Genomic DNA, 22,450 nt, shown 5'->3' with positions numbered 1-22,450 from the left:
CTGTTGCTTTGACAACGCACGTCCCGCACACAGACTCAGCACCTGTTGGCACTGACGGCCCACCGGGAGCCACCACAGGCCAGACTGAAGCCACGCCACCTGAAGCCACCTCGCAACCCCAGGATACACCTGTGCCACACAAACCAATGCCCACTAGACCACCTGTGGCTAAAGCCAGCTCCAAGCCTGAGACCACACCTGTGGATAATGCTAGCATAGACAATACTGGAGAATACCAATCGGGTAGGAAATGTTATTACTGCGCTAAATCCCTAAAATTATATCGACAAAAAGGATAACTCTGGCTGGAAGATGATGTGTCGTGACATTTCTGTCTGCATAAATTGAAATGTGTTGATTATACTGCATGAGCATTTTCTTAATCCATAGATGACGGTTATAGTCCAGTGGCCAGTCCTACATCATACCAAGCTATAGACGATGAGGCTGATCTGCAGCCGTACAGCCATTTCTCACTTCTCACTTTCTTGCAGATATGTACGCCGGGATTTTTCCCAACGATGAATCTAAGGGAACGGAGGTCCCGGAGAAGAGTCCGGTCCCGGAGAGCACCAGTGGCTATGGATCGTCTACGGCTGAGCTGCTGCATCAAACGTTTCCAGAACCAACAGAGCATCCAGACGCTCTGGAGGTCAGCACAGAGGCATTTCGCTCAGACAATGCAACCACAGAAGTCGACCACAGCCTCTCCACCCTCAACCCCATCAGTGGAAGGACCCCCGCGGAGAGCACAGGTACGTGAGATCTGGGATTACGACGGATCGATGGGTGGTAAAGGAAAGGAAAATCATTAAGGGACCAGTAAGAAAAGCGATAAAAATCCTCCTCTATTATTTCAATTATCGGTCCTCCTCTTAGGCGCCGATCACCTGACCGACTCAGGAACTACTCCTCCTCAGCCCACAACAGCAGCTGACCCGGCCTCCAGCCAGCCTGCTCTCACAGCCCAGAACCAAACAGGGAATTCTCCTACGTCCAGCATCCCAGAACTGGAGACCGCGGGCCAGCGTGGAGACGATGTCACTCCCGAGGAGGTGCAGAATACAAGCGTTACCTTCAATCTGTCAGAAGTTACAACCGCTGCCTCCTACCTACCATCGGCTGCAGCACCTACAGCACAAACACAGAGCTCCGCCGCCACCGCCACCGCCGCTCCCTCTTCCACACCGGGTTCAACACCCAACCCAGAGGATGTGACAACACCGCCACTCCCGGATCCCGCCAGCGGTTCTTCTACCAGATCTGGAAACGTTACTGTGACTGTTGCTTTGACAACACACGTCCCTGACACAGACTCAGCACCTGTTGGCACTGAAGGCCCACCGGGAGCCACCACAGGCCAGACTGAAGCCACGCCACCTGAAGCCACCTCGCAACCCCAGGATACACCTGTGCCACACAAACCAACGCCCACTAGACCACCTGTGGCTAAACCCAGCTCCAAGCCTGAGACCACACCTGTGGATGGTGCTAGCATAGACAATACTGGAGAATACCAATCGGGTAGGAAATGTTATTACTGGGCTAAATCCCTAAAATTATATCGACAAAAAGGATAACTCTGGAGCTCTGAGTGGAGAAATAAAAGCACAATTCTGTTTTTTTTGGTATATTTGTATACAACACTCTGTGATTGGATTATTTCCGTGTGTATTCACAAATATGTCCTTCCCTCCCCCCCAGATGAGAGCAACTCTACAAATCTGTGTAGCGGGCAGCCGGTCAGTGCAGCCGCCACGCTGAGTAACGGCACGGTCGCGGTTTTCAGAGGTAAGCGGCACGCGGCTGGTTCAGAAAGGTCAAATCCTTTAATAAATAAATAAATTAAAAAAAACACTGAAATAGTCTTAACAGAAAAATCTATTGACTCATCGATACAAATGTCTACTTCAACTGAGAAGGAATTATTGTACTTGGACAATTCTAGCATCTTTTCAAAGCTCTGTTGAGCAGAAATAAATCCTTGCATTCAAGGTGACAAAGTGCACAGTTTATAAACTAGAGTGTGTGTGTGTGTGTGTGTGTGTGTGTGTGTAATAACGGAGCTTGAAGTGACTTTAACCAGTTGTTTACCCTAAGAGCTGCTATCTGCCAGTGAACCACACTCATGCAGTAATGTTGCATCTTCCAGAACACGTCTTCTGGTTACTGGACAGAAACAGGGTCCCTGGTCCGGCCCAAAGCATCACACGGGTGTGGGGGGTCCCGTCCCCCATTGACACTGTGTTCACCCGCTGCAACTGCCAGGGAAAGACATACATTTTTAAAGTAAGTTTGCTCACTGTGTCATATCTTTCAGTTTTACTGTGGCCCGTGTTTAATCAGGTTCGTTTCACTTCATCTTAATTTGTGGTGATCTTTTTAGGGAGCCCAGTATTGGAGATTTGAAAACGACGTTTTGGACGCTGGCTATCCGAGGCTCATCAAAACCGGTTTTGATGGACTCCAAGGCCAAATCACTGCTGCTTTGTCTGTAACTCAGTACAGGATGAGGAAAGAGTCTGTGTACTTCTTCAAGAGAGGTGAACTGCTAATGAAACGTATAAAGCTTTACTTCCTCTTTCAGGATTCTTAATCGCCTTTGTGTTCATGTAAGAATTATGCCAATTTTCTGAATTGCTTTCTGAAATTCTGACCCTCTAGGAGGCTTTGTCCAGAAATATTCATACCAGTTTGGTACCAGTGGAACATGTGGCAGGAGAGTCCAGTATGCAGTTCAAGCCCGGAGGGTTCGACAAATAGGTAAGAATCCAAACTCCAAAAATATTGTATATTTCAAATCAAGCGTTGCACAAAATGATCCTAAAATACCTTCATCTCATTTGTCCTGAATGAGTGAGTGAAAGGTTTTGTTTGAGTTACAACATACAAGGTACTCAGAAATAGTGAGTCAAATGTTGTTTGGGGGGGGGGGCAGTGAGCTCTTGGAAACAATTGGCAAGTGTGCCACAGTTCATGAGGAAGCAGGTGTTGTGAAATTCTATGTGGAAATGTCAGAAATGAATTCAAGGTCCCATATCATGGAAAAACTCACTTTTGTTTCTACACTACTACGATGGTGGTTTTGGGTCATTATCAACCCAAAAACAACTAAATAAACCATCCAGTCAGTCCTGCGTAGTTCAGTAATCAACCGCTAAAACACGTCTGGCAGAAATCCTCCTTTATGTTGCGTCACGTTGATAAAACTTCATTGATCACATCCCTAATTTTAGATCCAATTGTTCCGTTTCCAGCATCTGTTCTGGGACCAGCCGTCAACATCCGGACGTCCTGGAGAGGTTTCCCCTCCACCATCACGGCTGCTGTGTCCATCCCGAGCAACAGAGAACCAGAGGGCTACAAATACTACGTCTTCTCAAGATGTAAGTCGTCAACTCCCCAGTCGTCTGTTTATTTAGGAGCAACTCTGGCCTGAGCATCAAAAATGTCCTTCTAAACCGGTCTCAAACGTCTAACAAAGACAACGCGAAACACACACAGGGGAAGGGGTGAGGATTATTTAGAGTACATCTTAAATAGCATGTATGCATTAATATTCTTCACGATTTAATCACAATTCTGCTTCTTTGCAGCCAAATCCTACAATGTGAGGATGGACGGAGAACGTCCAGTCATCAATGCTCCTGCAGCTAATGTCCCGCCTCAGAGTCACGTCTTCAAATGTCCAAAAAAAGCGTGATCAGAAACATCTGGTTTACCCAGAGTTTATTTTATTATTCATGAAACACACTGTATTAACCTAGACTCATTACAAAAAGTAGTTTACAAGCAAAACATAAAACAGGCCTTGAGGAATCATCAAAACTAAGAAAATGTTTCTGACTGGAATAATGAAGCACTGCGGCCGCCGTTTCATCAGGTCGCGCTTCATCTGGCAAATCTTCTCCCATGAAAACCTCGAGAAGGAAATCCCTGACCTGTAGAGAAAGAACGAGAATGGTTTTGTTAATGATGCTATAATGATGCATGAACTAGAGAATGACAGCAGCTCCTCGGCTAAAGCCCGATTATAATAAACTTGCATTATGTGCTATTTTATGTGTCAGACATAAACTAGAGACCTGACATTTTCTTTTTGATCAATAATAAAAATGGTCGGATTGTTTGAAAAGACTGAGTGGAAATCGTCTTCTTATTGAAACCACATACCTCCTCTCTTCGCGCGGCCACCGCGGTTCTCCGGCCAGCGCTGCAGTTGTCGACCGGGTCCAGGTCTAGAGGGTTTTAGAACAGCGCTGCTTGTATCTAGAGACACACCGCAGAATTTAAGATAAATATGAAGAAAAAAAAACAACCAATCACAGCAAGGGATCTGGAAATCAGCTGCCTAATCTATACCTGCAGAGCTAGACGAGGGCTCCTGGCTGGTGGAGGGTAGGTTGGACTTATCGGATGGCTGACTGGGCTCCTCCATACTTCCCTGTGATCCCACTGGATCCATAGCTACTTCTGAACTGGACCTGAAATAAACAGACCAACACAAACTGCATGGGATCTGATCAAAATGTACGTCTTGAGGTCTTAAAATCAGCGAGAATCTTACAAACGTCAACAAGCATTAGTTTGATATTTGATTGGACCGGAGGTCTGAAAGCGGTGAGCCTGACCTATCAGGGTCCGGCTCCAGGTAGACGTCTCTCTCTTCCCCTGAGCTGGCTGCTCCAGGCACAATCAGACCGGGTGTGGACGTGCTCACCGTGGGAACGGACTGAGAATCGTGCTCAGTGGTGTCGGACTGAGCCACCTCCGAGTAGACCGGAACTGGAAGAACGATTTATAAGTCAGCTGTCAACAGTCAGACGCTGTGTTGATGGAAAAAGTTAGGTGAACACCGATACCTGGCGCTGCAACGAGTAACGGCGCTGTGGGAACGCTGCGTCCGCCAGAGTCCTCGTCATGGGTCGCTAGAAACAACGGGCTTTCGTACATCCCGAGGCCTGAAAGAAAGGATTAAACCCTTTATGCTCTGTGGGGAAAAAAAACAAGTTACCTGGTAAACGTAGACGGTCAGTTTGGTTGCAGCACCTCCTTGCGATGCAAGCTGTCCCAGGTCAGAGTGGGAGGAGGACGAGCTGGTCGGGGGCATGTCCTCCGAAGGGCCGAACCTGAAGCGCTGCACACCTGCTACCTGTGGAGAACTGACGAACAGCAACACAAATCATTCACTCGCACGAAACAGAAGAGTGAAAACAGCTCCAGGGGTTTTTACCACTTATTCCAAAAATAAATATCGGAATCTTTACTCTCTGTGTCTACCTGTTAAATTAAAGGTACAGTACATGAACATAAAATACGTTTTTAAGTCACCGGAGTGTGACAGAAGCTTTAAAACCATATTATATTCCAGGTATGTATGCACACGTGCAAGGACTTACTGGACGGCTTGGTCGTAACTATCGGCGCGGTGTTGCACCACTAAGGTGGGGGTGCTGGGAACCATCCTGTCGTCCTCGTCAAAGAAGTGCTGCTGCAGAGGGAGAGACGGCCGATGCATTGGAGTACGTGTCGACACACACGCATGGATGCGAAGGTATCTGACATTACTCAACCATGGAAGACTTACGGCGCTGCCGGACACGGTGGGGTTGATCTGAGGGACTCGACGGACAGGGATGCGCTGTAGATTTACACGATATAAACAGACCAGCGTGAAAAATAATAAACAAAAATGGACTCGTGCTTTCCTTTCTCTTACTGAAAGCGTTTACGTTTCATACCTGAGCCTGAGCAGGTGGTGCCAGCTCCGATGTCTGGGTGGGGAGGATGTTCAGGCGAGTGGGCAACTGTTGTGTGGGTCTCCGTGGCGACTGGGGCATCCTTGTTCCAGAGCTTGTGATTGGCTGTTCTGTCGAGAAGGCCTCCATTGCATTGCCCCTGACTAAAACAATTGTGGAAATGTTCATGTGAATAGAAGGTTAATTTTTTTAATATTCAAAAAACAACTAACCCAGTATTCATTTTAAATAGTGAAGGGATATAAAAATGATTAAAAAATATTCAGGGGCGTGGTCATTCATCTAAACTTAAGTAAAGTCACGTTTGTACACTCTCCTGGACACTATTTATCTTGGCTGCTTCTTGTACCAATCTTCCCTTCAGACTGACGACACGCTACGTCTTTGCAGGTCACCATCAAGTCCGAGGCGAGTAACTGGATGCCTGTGGCGAGCGTGACGCAGCTCTGCGTATGCGTTTTACAAGGTTTCCTGGCTCTTACAGCTCGGCGTCTGGGAATCCGCTGGCCTCTGGGTGGATTCGGACGCCCCCAGACTCTCCTCCGTCTCTGTGCCCGGGTCCGTTGCATCAGCTCTCTGAAAATGAAAGAACACTATAAATAAAGCCAACAGGTGATGACAGGGAAGGAAAAGCAACTACACAATTACGATTTTTGTTTTCAGTGAAATTAGAGAACGTGAAAAACATTAGTAAAGGCCTGTTGTGTACTCGTCGAGAGATCTGCACTCTTCCAGCTAAATGGTTTCAGAGAACTTTGAACCAAATTACTTCTGATCGTCTCATTTTTTCAGGATTCAGGGAATTATCAATTACGTCAAATCAAACTTCAGCCCCTGCTGCAGCTGGTATATCCATGTGTTTTTAACTAAATGCCTTTAAAGGTAATTCATTAAATACTCTGGGCAGTGGTTTGTTTACACACTCCCCACAGCAAACAACACATTTCACTCAGGCAGATCACAAGTGAAGGACTTTACCCGTGTCCCATTCCAGACACTGACTCATCCCACAGAGTACGTCCAGCCAATCAAGAGAGAAAGGGTAAACAAGTAAAGTCTACGCATTCACGTTCATAAAGCTTTTACACAGAGAACGTTATGACATGTGGGTAAAATGCAGTGAGGCCAAAATCATGTACCGGTAGTGTGGAAAAACTGAGTGTCTGAGCAGGAAACGGCTCGTAAATCCCCGACAGAGCGTGGGAAGGTCTAACGACGCCCTGGATCTGAACGCTGCGGGCGCCGGCGTACGCAAAGGTCAGGGAAGGTCTAACGACGCCCTGGATCTGAACGCTGCGGGCGCCGGCGTACGCAAAGGTCAGGGAAGGTCTAACGACGCCCTGGATCTGAACGCTGCGGGCGCCGGCGTACGGAAAGGTCAGCGGCGTAACGTTAGAGCATCATCTTGTACCTCTGCACCGTCTTCCTCATAGGCCTCATTTCCATCTCTGCTCCCCTCATTGCTGTTGTCTTCCTCCTCATCCTCCATCTCATCTTCGTCCTCTTCCTCCTCCTCCTCATCTTCCTCCTCTTCTTCACCTTCTTCTTCTTCTTCCTCCACATCATAGTCCTATATTGAGCAATGGTCAGGACATGAAGTTAAACACTTTGTTTGTGTATTAGCTACTTAAATATGCAACGGAACACTACCTGCTCCTCTTCCTCTTCCTCCTCCTCTCCCTGATCGTTCTCACTCTCCGTGTCTGTCACTATGACGATGACTTCAAGCTCCAGTTGGTCTGGCGCGTCGCTTTGGCTCAGGGTAGCGTCTCCGTCCATCGCGACGGACTGGGAGGCTGCGCCGTCGTCTCCTTCCTCCAGAGCAGCGAAGGCCTCCGCCTGCAGGGTGAAATGAGGCGCCACGTACAAAACGCATCGTTCTTTTGAACATCTCAACCATTAAAACTAAATATCGTTCACATGAGGCGACGTGTAACCTGGCTGGCGTCTGCACCATCACCGTCTGTCGGCACCACCCCCTCAGCCTCGGCGCTCTCCTCCACCAACACCTCCTCCTGAGGGGAACACACAACTCTTAACCGTCTCAGAAGATTACAAATACAAAACAACCCCACACTCACACAGCCGGTATTTCTACTAAACCCTTCTCCTCACCTCCGGACCGACTCTCTGGATGATGCGTAGCTTCTTTGCTATGGGAGCCCTGGAGGAATCCTCCGGGGGGGCTTCTGTGTCAGTGACGAGGGAGGCACCCTCGTCGTCCTCTCGAGGCCTCTTAGACATGGAGGAGGTTGCTGGTGTTGCTGAAACTTGAGATCAGGCATGGGTGGTGTTTAGATATCTCCCTAATAATACCAATAAAAAAGTACTAAACAAAGCGAACGCCTGGTAGCTTTCTTCATCAGCCATCACCTTAAACCTCTGGCATCAAGCGTTCCTTATAATCTACACAGTTCAGATCCTCACCGGTCCCAAACACGGAGGAGGTAGAAGACGCTGAAGGCCACTCCACTTGCGAGCTCTGTGTTGCCTCAATGATCACAGGCGGCGGCTCCTGATTGGCCGACTCTGAATGGGTCACGCTCTGTTGCTGAGTTGGTTGGACGAATGCCGTGGCTTGCGTCTGCGTCTGCTGCACAGTTAGCATGGGGCTAGCTAACGCGGTTTGGACGTTGGGGCTGGCGGAGCGCACCGAGCCGCTGGCGCTGCCGTACACGGTGACGTGTTCCACCGGCGGGCCTTCGGTCGACTGCATCGCTGCAGAGAGGTTTAAAGGTACATGCGCACGCTTTGAGAAGCCATACCGGCATGAGGACGCGTGTGAAGTTCTGCGCCGACGTACCTTCCTGGGTCTCCACCTGCGTGGTGGGCATGACTGTCGCTGTGGGTGTCGGGGTGGGTACCGTGGCGGGGGTGATCATAGGCCTGATGCTTGCCCTCGGAGTGGGCTTGTTGCCTGGATTGACAGGCTGCTTGCTGGACGAAGCCACTACGGGGGTGGGCTTAATGTTGGCAGTTGGAGGCTCAGATGTGCTGGCACTAGCCGGGACGAAGATCAGGATGAGGATAAGGACTCCATTCATGTACATTTAAAGACCGGGAATAGGAGGAGCATCCCAAAGCGCAACCGCATAAACCAAAAACAGTTTTGATCGTACCTGCCCCTCTCTGCAGCCGGGGTCGTCTTCAGACTGATCTGCCTCTGCTCTGCGCTCCTCTGTTGCTCTTGGGTCTGGAAATCACAACAAAAGACATTTATTTCACCAAACTTCAAGACCCCGCCCTCTCAGGGGGAATTCACTATAAAATAACGTGAACAAACCTTCAAGCTAAGACGAGATGGTTGGAAGAGTTATCAATTCAATGCTATTCTTCGCAAATGCCAGATGTTTTTGTAAAAAGGAAAGGCGACAGAGTTTCTGGTACGAACTTCAGAGCAGACAGACGCTCACCTTGCTGGGTCCCGCCTCTGCAGGCTCGTCTCTCTGCTCCTGCCTCTCCTGCTGGCCTCGCAGGTCTCTCAGCTCTCGCTCCTGTCGACTCAGGCGTCCCTCGTACTGAGACTTGAGGGCGCTCACTCGCACCTCGAGCTCCTCGCGCTGCTTCTTTAGCTCCTCGTGTTCCTTCTGCAGCTGGTCTTTGCCGCCTGGACATGAATGTTAGTTTTTAAGCTTTCTTACAATACAATAACATAATACATAATAACTGATTGAATTACAACAAACAATATTCTTAACATAAGAACCTTATTTTTCTGCTGATGCAGGTACAAAACTTTAAAGAGCAAATAACGAATTACATGTGAAAAACATATTTTAATATATTTCTTATATATTTAAATACCCTAAATAGCGTGTTATCTTTCTGTGCACCCATTTTTGAGATGTGAACAGAACAACGACAGTTTGGCAGATGCATAAAAACAGCAATCACTCCAAAATGAAAGAAAAACAGGACCTATAAAAGCCGGAACGAGGCAAACACTCTCACCTACGAGCTGGCTGATCTTCTGCTTGGCCATCACGAGTGTCTTTCTGGTCTTCTCCTCCTTCTCGGCCGTCTGCTGTCTCAGAATGTCCTCCTGAGAAGTCTTCTCCTGTAGCTCCTGTCGCAGTCTGGTCAGCTCTGTCTGCAGCCTGGACGACTCTTCCTGGGCGCTTCGGCCTTCGCCCTCACGTTCTGTCACCACCTGTTGCAACCCACGAAGACAACAGAAAGTATGAATACGGAATAGCTTCTTCCCTGCCGTTTGAGCGTCGAAACAAATCCAAGAGCCGCTGCCTGAGAGAAGGCTAAGAACACTAGCTTAGCAACAAAAGGAACACTTGAACCTTGCTGCGTTTCACCTTCTTGATGTTTTCCAGTTGCCCTTCCAGCTCCTTGGCCTTGGCTTCAGCCTGACTCAGAGACTCTCTGAGGCTTGACAGCTCCTGAGCCGAGGCTTGACGAGCCTCTTCTTCCTGGGATGGGACTGCAGCAGCCTCAGCTACAACCTGGAGGAACTCGCCGTTTAGTTTCAAGGTGGATAACAATGTAAATGCAATCACCGAGAGCGACTGAGCTCTCACCTTGTCATGTTCCACCTTGAGCTCCTCGTATTGAGTCTTAAAGCGACGTCCTATCTTCTTGACCTGCGTGATAGTTCGTACTTTCTCCTGGAGGTCTTGGTTCCTCATCGTCAATGCCTTCTTCAGACTATTCCTCTCCTCACTTATCTGACTCATGTTGTCACGCAAGTTCTGCATCTGGCTTTGCAGGGACGTAGTTAGATTATTTGTCCTAGAGAGAATTACAGAGCATGAACATTACTGGTCTAGTGGCAGACAGCGAGCCAACGGGACTAAGGGAGGAAAGACAGATTTAAGATGTAAAATACAAATTCAACTGCTGCATCATTACTACTCGCTCACCTGGTAACCTCTGCTTTAAGCCTGGCGCCCTCCTCTGTGAGCTGCTGAATGCGTTTCAGATGTGCCTCCTTTTCAGAGTGCAGACGTTTGTACTCTTCTGGATCAGAGTCTTTTTGCTGGCTCACCAAATGCTAAAAAAAAAACAAGTGCGTGTAAAGCAGCAAAAATGATGACTAAATTATAAATCATTGTTTTCACCCGTGTTAAAATGAAGCAAGGCAATCTAATCTTTTCCAATGGCAGTCACTGACCTGGGTTCGAGCTCTCCAGCGCTTGATCTCCTCCTCGAGGATCTTGTTCTCTGCCTGCAGCATACCACTCTTGTCACTCAGCTCGGAGTTGGCCTGTTGTAGAGGCATGACGTCCGACTCCAGCTTCTGTATCTGAATCACGCAAAAGACGAGCAGGATACGGATTTGGACTTTGATAATATACGTTTATATTCAACCTGAATCATTTTATAAAAACTAATACCTTAGCTTGGATATTCTGCATTTCCTGCTCCATCTTGTCCTTCTCCTCTCTCAGCATCTTGTTGGTTTCCATCAGAATGCTCATCGTCTCAGTCTTCTTCATCATTTCCTCATGCTGAGCCAGAGTCTTTGCCGTCACCTGTGAGGTCATCGTTGGGGTTTCAGCATATTAGGATATTTCATGAAGGGAGAATTCCTGAAGAATCAGTCAACTCAATTTGATGTTTTTACTGAAGAATACAAACATCCAACAACCTGCGTGAACCTGAAAACTGAACACGTGTAATTGTAATACCAATAAATACGGAGACAGACCTGGGTCCTCTCTTTTGTGGCGGACAAGCTATCCTGCACCTCCCTCAGTTCTCGCTCCAGGTGCTCCACTCTCAGTCGGTACCGGAAACTTTCCCCTTGAGCAACCTCAAAACGAGACTCTGCAATCTCCTTCTCACGGCGAACAAACCTGTGATGGCAAAAAACAAATTAAGACACCAAATAGAATTAGAAAAATATCAGTAAAAACTTTGTGAAATGTGTTCTGGGAGGTCACCGTGACATTGAACCACCAAACCTGATTTTGTAATGCTTTATTCCACTTTACCAACATCATGCGTTACCTGAGAATCTCAAGGACTTGGTCTTGAGATTTGCCTTCTTCAGTCATGGAGACGTTCATTATATTGTCAGCATTGGCAGTTTGTTGCAAATTGTCGGCCATCTTGCTGCTTATTGTTTGGATCTGCTCATGTAGGAGGGTGTTCTGCTTCTGTAACTCATCGTTGCGACTCTCAATCTTGGACATTTCCTCCTACGATACGAGCAAAGACGAAAACCACAAAAGTAACTCATCTCCACTTACTTTCAACACAGGTTTGGTGGAAGGGTTTAATGCTTAATGTAGGTCTGATCATTTTGAGGGGGAGTCTGGATCATTAAGTCAGGAAGTCTTCTGGGCTTACAACGGTCAGGTTGACTGTTCCTGTGATTCTATAAATCCCATCAACCAACCTTGAGGATCTTTTCCTGCTCCTCCCAGGAGATCCTGGCCTCCAGCAGCTCGGCACTGCTCCTCTGGGCTCTCTCCTCCAGCTGCCGTTTGTGCTCGATGGCCAGAACGGCCTGAGACTTTGCGGCCTGCATGGCCTCCACGTCTGCCGCGTGCAGCATCATTTCCCTCTCGTACTTATCTTGTGCTTCAGCTGCTAGCTTAGCCTGGAAGAGAGATGGAAGATTTCATATTATCGATGCATGTCAGAGTAATGCGCTACATTTGCAGCTGACTTTGTTGCTATTATTAAATCTGACTGACACAAATAAATGCCACTCAAGTGTGTTCCCCAAGCAGATGTGAACCTTGTTGTTTTAACATTACGAAATGTTTCTTCTTCATTTGTGAAGCCACCAGAAGGTAAGAAAAAAACATGGTATAACTATTTAAGAAAAAGCTGTCCGACTTATGTGGGAGTATTTCTAAAGCTTTACGTTCAGTATTTCTTCACTAGGCTGCACATCAACCGTCGTCTTCTTCACCCCCCCCCCAATCCTCTTGCTGTTTTCTCTCAGATCCTCCACCTGTTTCCTACTTCTCTGACAGTGTCTAGTCTGTGCGTCATCACTTCTTCCAGCAGACCTCTTACCCAACCAGTCCAAACTTTTCATCCACTTTACACTGTCGCACTACATCTCCACCTCTTGCAAAATGTACAAGCCCTCAGTGCTTTCTTTTTTTTTTTTTTTTTAAACTAACTGGCCCATAGAGTGATATTTTATAATCATACTAATAATCTGTATTATTTAAAAAGTTAAGTGTAACACATGGACTAGAGTAAATATGAAGATTTTTGTAAATCTTCTTTGGGAGACTACCGGTATTAAACATTAATTAAAAATTAAACTACAAACGTTTGTAGATTAAATGCTGTGACAGCTGCTTACCTGCTCTTGGCCGGATTGCAGAGCTTGTTGCTGCTGAGCTTCAGTTACTGCCACTTGCTGTTCCAACACACTGTAATCCGCCTGTGCACTGCTGAGGCTTCTTCTTAGGCTGTTGAGCTAAAGTTAACAGGTTTTCTTACTTCCAAAACTGGACACCAAACAATTCTCAGTGGGTCAAATAAGGTGTGGATGAAGTGTTTTTTTAAGAATCTGAGATTTAACATTACCTCTTCCTCCAGGGTAGCTTGGGCTCTAATCTTCTGCTCCTCCACATTTTGCTTCTCCTTCTCTGCTTCCATAAGCTTCTCCTCGAGCCCGAAGTGCTGCTGCTCGGCCTCCTTCATGCGAGCTTCAATTGCAGAGCGTGCCTGCTCGGTGACCTGGTCAGATATGAAGATTTATCAAACAAGCAAAACGACAATTTCGGATCATTATAATTATAAGACACGTAGATTTTTTGATCTAGTTTTAGAGGTAGAACAACACAATGAGTAAGTTTTGCACCTGCTTTTCTTTTTCCAGAGATTCCTCCAGGCTCTGAGCCATGGCTCTATATTGTTCCATGCTGGAAGTGACAGCCCTGAGGTTCTCTGCCAGCTCCTCAGCCCGGGTTTCAGCCAGTCGTAGGCGGCCCCGCAGGTCCTCTCTGTCTTGATCTGAGCCTGGATGGCCTGAACGGCGGAAAAATTAATAGCAGAAGGGAGTCATGCATTTTGAAAACCACAGACCTCTCCCCTGCAATCATAAAGCTTAAGTGAAGTACCAAACGCATGTGAAATCAGTACGGAAGGTGAATTAACTCCTGATGAATCTGATTTGTAACACTGGAAATTAGGCTGGAGGATGTCCTCAACACGTCTAATATTTATCTTCACATTGCTGTTTATAATCTGCCATAGATTTTCCAACATTTTGTACACATTGCAACAGCAATCATCCAGGATTATGCGGAGTTGACTATCGCTTCATTGTTTTATTCAGAACATCCTCTCATCCCACTAAATATGAGCCAAATACATTTTGCTCATGGGATTTGATAACCTTTGAATGTGTTATGTGTGCATTCTAACCTCTGATAGCGGCTGTAGAAGGGGAGCCCAAGGTGTGACGCGCTTCACCGCTGCCTTGCTGCAGTCTGACGTTGCTGAGCTCCAACTCGGCAGCACTCAGCAGCTCCTCGGTCTTCCGTTGTAAAGCCACCTGAGCTTCCAGTTGCCTCTTTGCATCCACCAACTGGATCTGTGCATTAAAAACGATGTGGTACAAACAGGAAGCTATTTAATGGTTTGTTCTTTCCAATGCCTGTTTTCATGAGGTGACCGTAACCCCAACTCGAAGAGGAGGGACAACTTTGTGTGCGTCGTCAGAAAACCGACAACAGCTACACTTTATGCTTACCTCCTGGTTTCTGCTCAGCAGGTGGCGTTGCTCCACCTCATTCTCCACCCTCTTCTGCAGCTGTGCAATTTCTCGTTCCTGCTTCTCCAACTGATTGTTTAGACGCTGACGTGTTTCAGTCTCTGAACGCTCAACAGTGGCCTGAGCAGACACAGCAGTTATCATTTGGGACCACGTTCATATGTGTGCGTGAGACACAAAGGGGCAAACCTTCACACAAACAAACCTGAATGCTTTGGAGGTTGGTCAGCAGCAGGCTCCGGGTCTGTTGTTGGCTCAGGTTTGTCTCCTTCTCCTGATTTAGCCTCGACTCTACCAGTTTCAACATATCCCGCTCTTTACGAAGACTCTCAGCATGCCCCTAAGATAGAGATAAGTCAAGATGGCCCTGCGATTCCTAAGAGAGCCTAATCCGAATCAAGGAACACAATATCCTGCAGAGGTAATGTGCAACAAAACCAAACTAAGGAATAAACGTAACAGTAAGTAAAAGGATGTAGGAAAACAATCAAACCTCAGCCATGCAAAGTTTTTCTTTGGCAGCTCTCAGATCCTCAGTCAAAGCATGGACGGTCTGCTCAAGCTTCTGTGTGGCAGCTGTCATCTTCTGTCCTTTCTCTCTGAGGGAAGCAATCTCTTTCCTGTAGCCTTCAACATTGTCTTGCAGCATCTCATATCTGTTATTGTTGACGAACACATGTTCAGTGGCCTGCTTTCCCATGTGTTCTATTAACATCTCAAGTGTTACGTAAACCAGAACAGTTTCATTGAAAACGTACCTCTTGGAGGCAAACTCCAGCTGCGTGGATGTCTTAGCATTCTGGGAGTGGAGGTCAGAAAGCTGCTCCTGGAGCTTTTCGTTCTGCTCCATTAGTATCTTGTCACTCTCCACACGTTCCTTCTTGTGGGAAGAGAAAACCTCCTGCAACTGCAGATTCAACCAGGCATTTTTCACGTCATTATTTTTTGCGACATACTGATTGTTTTTTGGGTTTTTTAAAGGCGAGTGTAAACATGCTGCACCAGCTTTTGACCCATTTATGTAAAACTACCATGAAACATTGTTGACAGTTTTTCCTCACTCCATTGACCAAAAAAGTCAGCAAAAAGATATTTTAATTAATAAAGACACACTGCCACCTAGTGGCAGGGTCATCAAATAAGGCAAGTTCAAACAAATTTAGAGTAAGGTAACTGTTCCTGAGCTTCACACACAAGTTTCAGTAACAGTAGTGCCTCATAATGACTGTTGTCACTGATTTGGGTTTTTAACCTAAATGCAGGCAAATGAAAATATCGCAGTTCAGACGTCGTCTGGTAGCAGTCACCTGTTTCAAAGCGGCCTTGGCTTCCAAAGCGTCAGAGGACTCCGTCGCTATGGAGACAAGCGGAGAGGGCGTTCCTGTTGTGGGAATGGCTGCAGGTGAGCGTCGTGGGGTGGAGGTCAGGGTGAACGCCTCAGGTGGCGTACCTAAAGAGCAAACGGCCACAAAGTCAGGAAAACATGACAAAGTTGCAAAGCACTGTGGAAGAGAGTGTATATTTTTCCTGACTGATAAAAACAGCTTGATGCCATAACCAAATAACTTAAATTACATGTACAGGATGTCCTGGTCTATTCTCTAGTATAGACTTTGGTTTGTCCCTAGTCTGTTACCTTGTGGAGGGAAGCTGACTCCAGTTGCCTGAGCCAGAAGAACGCGATACATGTCCCTCTGTCTAACAATGGACTCAGACATCTTAATCTGTTGGCTGCGTTGTTCTTTTAGGGACTCTAGCTCAGCCTGGGCCTTTGCAAAACTCTGCCGCAGTTCATCGTGCCTGTAACAAGCAAGTTTTATTAACAGTGTTCTAGTTATTGCCAAAAACCAAATGAATTCACCAAACACTAGCATACCTATTGCCGGTAGCTTCAAACTCCTCTTTCTCCTGGGCATCACCAAGCTCTCTGAGAGTCACCAGTAGACGCTGGTTCTGATTCTGCAGCTCCTCTACACTGCGGAAGGTCACCAGGTGACGGCTTATCACCTCGGATGAGCTGCTGACTTCACCCAAGCTCAAATCCTCCTCATGAACAACATGGTTTCCACGAGCCTCTTCAAGCTCAATCAGCAAGACCCGCACCTGCTCGGGAAGACGGACGGAAAATAGATATTTGGACAACTCTGATACATAAGCAGCAAAGCAAAGCAGTAGCAGACTGAGGGACTGAGAACCCACCTGCTGAGCCATGTCTCCCAGCTGCAGCTCACACCTCTGGCTTTCCCTTTCCAGAACAGACGAGCGCTTGTTAGCTTCATCAGCCTCCTTCTGCAGACGGTGCACCTCCTTCAGTAAAACACATGAAATGTTTGTCATTTTTGGGTTTCAATTATGTGAGGCAGCAGGTCTTCTTTACAAACTAGTTTCAAAAGAAGCACATATCACTAGTACAAAGCAGTACCAAACCAACCCCCCCCACACACAACTATTACAAACTGGAAAATCAAATTCCATACAACTTGTCAGAAGTACCCACCTTCACCGCCTGTTCCAGCTTGGCAGAAAGACTAGCCACAGACTTCTGCATGCGCTCATGTTCGTCACGTTGCCGTTTGAGAATCGGGCCTTTTGCTTCCACCTCCTGCACAATGTCATCCAGGTACTTGTTGACCCGCTTGTTCTCAAGTCGCTCCAACTGCAGTTGTTCCTCTCTCTCTACATATGCTGCATATATCTGAAAACAGATGAAATCGTGTAAGCCAAGCTTCATAATAGTCATTTGACCATTGGAGGTTAGTTTCATTTACCTCCGTGAGCCTCATGTCAGGCTTTATCTTGGATACAGCTGCTGCTGTCGGAGACATCGTTGTTAATTGCTCCTCTGTGAGCGCAGATGTTGAGCCAAGAGGACCTGAGAAAAGAGGGTCATCCAAAAAGTAGGAGAAATTACTAACAATAGCTGCGTAGGTTCGACAAAATCCCTGCAAGGGTATTTGATGAGGAAATGATAATGCAAGAAGTGCAATGAAGATTTTTTTTAACATCCAACAGACCTCGGAGTTTAGAACTTGACAGCAGCTCATTAATGTTGTCGAGCTCTTTCTCAAGGACTTGGATCCTCTCCTTAAGCAAAGCGACATTCTTGTCTGTAGAACCATTCATTTCCTGCAGCTTCTCCTCAAGGGCCTTGTTGGCTGTAATGGAAGGAGTAAATATTGCAACTGGAATCCAGCCAACAAAAACTATAATCGTAGTTAAGCCCATTCCTCTTTGCAGAAGCAGTCAAGCGCAAAACAACGGGAAGGGTAGCTGTGTTCATTTTGGAATACATCAAACCTTCTCCGGCGTCCTTCAGCAGTTTGTGCAGCTCTTCTACAGCCCGACTTAGTTCGTCACCCTTTGCTTCAGAATCCTGTGCTGCTCCCTATAACAGTAGGGTTTGTGTTGGCAAGACAATGATAAAGGAAATGTGCTGTACCCTAACAAAACATGTATAGTCACGATAAATATACACTGAATAATCCTACTAACAAAAGGACAAACGTCAGCAAAAACATAACTCGCTTGGCGGAGGTAATAACTGTGCATCACTTGTCGTAGCAACACTATGCTTGGGAAATGTTTAGCAGTGCTGGGTCAATGCAACACATCTGGATTATAATTTTTCAGGCCTAAGTTCTGCTACGTTGCTTCATTCTCAAGTTTCTATCAAAGATGGTCATACCTTATATAGGTTGGAAAGTTTAATGTTGGCATTGAGCTCGTTTCTGAACTTTTCCTCCATGGTGGCTTGATGTTCTTTGCCCTATAAAGTAAAAACTCAGTCATGCACGTCAATCAATACATTTCTCAATGATTACAAGCACACTAGTCGGTTTGTTGCTGACTATAACAAAACTTTAGTTCTTGTGTTTGTTAAAGACACTTGGATATGATGCTCAAAAAAAAGACCTACTTCTTTAAGTTTGCTGATCAGCTCCTCATTCTGTTTCTGATGCTGTTCCTTTGAAGACTTCAAACTGCTTACTTGGTCTTGAACTCTGTTCAACTAGAAGTCACAAAAAAAAAAGAAACAAAATAGAACCTGGCAATGAGAAAGGCCATTAAACAGCAATGCTGTTCATAACTTCCTGCCTAGGGACTTTACTGGTAGGGGAGGGAAAGGAATCCTACCAACTTGCTGTAGATTGGGAAATACTCTCTTCTAAGAGTCATCGCTCCCAAGCAAAGAATTGAAAACTAGATGCTATACAGGGAGCATTTTCTGGATGAAACAATCATATCTACGCACAACACAACGCACACAAAGCATGAATTGGTTTGAGCGTTGCCAAGGAAGCAAAGTATTCGTTACTGGTTGCTGCATCACAACAATCGCTACACATGATTTAATTTTCTAAACAGAAATAATCTTGCTATGCAGTTATCATAGTCTTTGTTGCTATATCATGTATGCATGTAATTTGGCATTATAAAAAAAAAATCTTTAATTAAATACAAATATGAACATACCTCATCTTCTTTGTTCTCTAATTTGCACTTTAGTTCTAGGATCTGATTCCCCTTCTGTCGGGACAAAGACAGCACTTCTTCACTCTTGGCCTTCAACTCCTCATTTAACCAAGATGTCTGGTTATGCAGCAGCTCCTTCTCTTGCTCCATTCGCTTTTCCTTGTACTGCAAAAAACAAAACAAAAAGCATGCTTTGTTCATGTACTCGGAGACATGCCGTCAGTAATGTGAACTGATATTAAAATATTTCACAAAAGAAGACAACCCAGAATATATCTTACCTTAATGTTGACTTCAGCTGCTTCAACTTCATCCAATTTCATCTGCAAGGCCATTTTGGAGGAACTGACCTCCACTAACTTATCATTGAGCTGCCTAAGGTCATCTGATCGAACAAAAAACATAACACAAGTGACAGAATTAGCAAAGAGCAATATCATATATGAACAGATGTCTAAAGATAATTTAATCTGAATATACCATTTAAATGTTCCACTTCCAAGGATCTCCTGTCCAGTGTTCGCACAAGTTCTCGCTTATCAGCTTCCAGCTCCTCTTTCGCTTTAGTGACCAAAATCTAAAGCACAAAAAAAATTAGCCAAAGTGATTGTTGGTATAACTATAAAAATTATGCAAGACTTACAAAATATGTGAAATTTTGGGCATGTCACAAAAACCAAGTTCAGCTAAACAGCGAATAACATTTTTTGTTCATACTAAAGATTGTTTCTAACACATAATATTAATTTCAATATAATTCATGTGTATTAAGTTGACAAATACTTGCTAAAAAGGTTAAAATGCTTGAGTTGTCCTGCGTTATAAAAACACCCCCAAAATATGTAGACATCACCCAACACACTTTGACCCTGGACTTTGATTTTAAAGCAAGAAAGCCCAAATCACAGTATACATTTTTCATTATTTCAAATCCAGTGAAATAAAGCAGTAACACAAAACATAATTAAGTATCAATATGTCTGCAATAAAACTATTATCGTGGGTAATGTTTTTTGCCTCACCTTCTCTGATGACAGCCTGTCTTTGGCAGATTCATATTCTCTGTTCTTTTCACGCACAACTTTAAGTTCCTCCTCTAAAACAAAATATGGAGAGAGCAAATATCAACAACAAAGGAGTTGATTCTATCTAACTTCATGCGTAATACAATAAAAATGCTCGCTCTTACCGAGCTTGGTAAACTCTTCTTTGAGCTTAAGATGCTCTTGAGTCTGGGACAGAAACTGTTCCTGACACTCAGAAAGTTGATTCACTTTTTCAAAGAAATGTTGTTCTGTAAATGAAGAGGAAATAATATCACCATGAAGTTTAGCGGACTCGCCTCTGATCTTGTACGCTAACGCCGATAGCAATTAGGTTAGCACAAGCTAGCATTGGCGTTAATTCGTCAATAATAACCTACTTACTTGTTGTTCACATAACCACAGCCGACAACAAACAAAAAATAAAATACCTTGAGGAGTTTTACGAGTAAATATGTTAGAACGTTCGTTGTGGCATTATTGTCCTTAAACCGTTCCCGTTATCCGACACAGCGAGGAAAGCAAAACATTGTAGCCCCGCTAGCAAACAACATACAAGACGATATCTTACCGCTGTCGACCCGAAACTGCTCGTGTTGCGCCTTCAAAAAGTCCAAATCATTTTCCCGATCCACGAGGATCCGCTCGAGCTTGCTTTGAATTGATTTTGGCACTTTTGATAGCTCGGGGGCTTCAAAATCCTGCAGCAGGAACTGTTCCGCCATTTTCCCCGAACGCACTACTATGCGCATGCGCAGTTTGAGACATTTGTCACTGGCACTGGAGCATTATGGGAAATATGAATGAACGAATGAATGACTGAATGAATGAATGAAAGAATTTTACTTCAGTTAACTTTTTAATGAAACAGAGACAAATGAGAATATTTCAAAGGCTTTTTATGGATGATGGATGAATTTTAAATGAGCAGTCATTCCACAGTTCAACACGCCTTACTGAAACACAATTATTATTATTTTTTACATTTGTTCTTACTTTTGGTTCCTCAAAACACAGCATCTTCTCAAGTCATATATAATGTCCCTCATCTTGCTTGTCCATGTGGATTCAAAAAAATCTGTTGAAATTGGATGTAATTTTAAAGATAGTCAGCAGATGGCTCCAACACATTATAAATGGCAGATGTGTCTATGATGGTTTGCTTGTGCTGCTTACAGGTCTGATGGAATCCGGTACATGGTGATTTTTTAAGGGGGGGGGGGGGCTTTAGATATCCATTCCTAGTAAGTCCAGAGATGTCCAGAAGAAGAAAGAAATTCCGAAATATTCAAAATATTTTGCAGTAAAGTGCACAATAGCAGAGGGAAAAGCAGACAAGCAAACATAAAGCTAACCACAACACTGATAGTGGAAGACATTCACCAATGATCTTTTTTATGAGGAGATAACAGCTGAATTCTTTGCAATAATAGAGCAATCTCTTGCTCAACGGATATCAAATTAATGATGACAGTGCATTTGATGTCGAATTGCAGGCACATTCTATCTAGTAACACCAGACACGCTAAACCATTTACCAGAGAATGCTTTTATTGAATAGCCAATAGTGTTTAGTTACTGTGGATTGCTACATTTCTACTTTCAATCACTGCTTTGTATATGGGTTCTAATTACTTCCACATATTCAATTTTTACCATCACTTTACTGCTGTAATAACGAGGAATTAGAACTCTCCAAACAAAGTGATCACAGTTCATAGTTATGTCATCTTGCTCACATCCGCTGTCCATATTTAGTCACAGGGGACACGAGTGCCTCCAACCAGTTCTTGACAGTCGTGTCATGACATCACCTCAGCGCAATTGGGTTTTTTATGTGGGTGAAGTAGAGCGTGCGAGCGGAGCTTTTCATGAGTCCGAACACCAAAATCAAAAAAGTTCTCCAATTAGTAGTATAAACAAAGGGGTAATCATAACGTCATACGTGGAGGAGGGATCACGTGGCCATTGCAGGGCTAAATATTGATGCAACCATTCAGGATTGATGAGTCAAATCACACTCTGGGGCCTTTTCCAAGAACACTCGTGCAAGCCCTGCATGGCCTTATAAATAACTTGTGTACAGACCAAACCACACAAATGCTACAAAACAAACCTATGAATTAATAGATTTTACATTTACATTACATACAGCATGTAAGATTTTCTATCATGACAAATAAAACTCTGCAATTATTTAATTACAGTTGGATGCTTTTGACTTTTTCAATAGGTAGTTTTTGGGGCTATGTATATATGTATATTAAATATAAATAAAATGTTTATCCTCTGACCTTAATGTAACACAAACATATATTCAAGAGAACTCATATTCAAAATGTGTTATCCTTCAGAGGACAATCCTCTATTGAGCTTTCAGAGATGTTTCTACTTGGCATAGCCCAAAAGAAGAACTTCTCATTCATTGTCTTTCATTGCTCCCTATCCAACCCCAGACAGAGCTTTCCTTCTTCCTT

The 22,450-nt window shown here is 45.0% G+C and overlaps 2 protein-coding genes across 2 annotated transcripts; one reads left to right on the top strand and one right to left on the bottom strand.

The window, feature by feature from the left end:
* Positions 1-1,038: 1,038 nt before the first annotated feature.
* Positions 1,039-3,722, top strand: prg4b (proteoglycan 4b). The gene is made up of 8 exons (XM_068743467.1): positions 1,039-1,055; positions 1,247-1,524; positions 1,705-1,791; positions 2,153-2,289; positions 2,387-2,543; positions 2,665-2,763; positions 3,258-3,386; positions 3,597-3,722. Exons 1-8 carry the CDS (start codon positions 1,039-1,041, stop codon positions 3,701-3,703), a joined length of 1,011 nt encoding a protein of 336 aa, XP_068599568.1. The 3' UTR covers positions 3,704-3,722.
* Positions 3,723-3,802: 80 nt separating this feature from the next.
* On the bottom strand, positions 3,803-20,725 carry tprb (translocated promoter region b, nuclear basket protein). The gene is made up of 51 exons (XM_068743465.1): positions 20,545-20,725; positions 20,120-20,224; positions 19,953-20,026; positions 19,411-19,507; positions 19,212-19,315; positions 18,931-19,095; positions 18,374-18,466; positions 18,143-18,223; positions 17,755-17,842; positions 17,472-17,612; positions 17,226-17,329; positions 16,955-17,152; positions 16,657-16,764; positions 16,334-16,560; positions 16,094-16,257; positions 15,765-15,907; positions 15,216-15,364; positions 14,951-15,113; positions 14,663-14,797; positions 14,437-14,577; positions 14,109-14,277; positions 13,543-13,709; positions 13,266-13,418; positions 13,039-13,155; positions 12,112-12,315; positions 11,721-11,911; positions 11,419-11,566; positions 11,105-11,242; positions 10,882-11,013; positions 10,631-10,761; positions 10,289-10,499; positions 10,067-10,213; positions 9,711-9,909; positions 9,173-9,366; positions 8,879-8,952; positions 8,563-8,759; positions 8,187-8,477; positions 7,875-8,029; positions 7,697-7,774; positions 7,410-7,598; positions 7,171-7,329; positions 6,242-6,335; positions 5,742-5,902; positions 5,588-5,641; positions 5,400-5,491; positions 5,050-5,162; positions 4,863-4,961; positions 4,632-4,785; positions 4,363-4,484; positions 4,174-4,269; positions 3,803-3,941 (listed from the first exon to the last, which is right to left on the bottom strand). The coding sequence occupies exons 1-51, from the start codon at positions 20,723-20,725 to the stop codon at positions 3,892-3,894; spliced, it is 7,140 nt and encodes a 2,379-aa protein (XP_068599566.1). The 3' UTR covers positions 3,803-3,891.
* Between the last annotated feature and the right edge of the window lie 1,725 nt (positions 20,726-22,450).

This window comes from Brachionichthys hirsutus, chromosome 9 (assembly GCF_040956055.1).
Source record: "Brachionichthys hirsutus isolate HB-005 chromosome 9, CSIRO-AGI_Bhir_v1, whole genome shotgun sequence".
Classification (NCBI taxonomy): Eukaryota; Metazoa; Chordata; class Actinopteri; order Lophiiformes; family Brachionichthyidae; genus Brachionichthys; species Brachionichthys hirsutus.
Note: the sequence above shows the minus strand (reverse complement) of the source record. Positions and strands in the feature narration are given on the sequence as shown.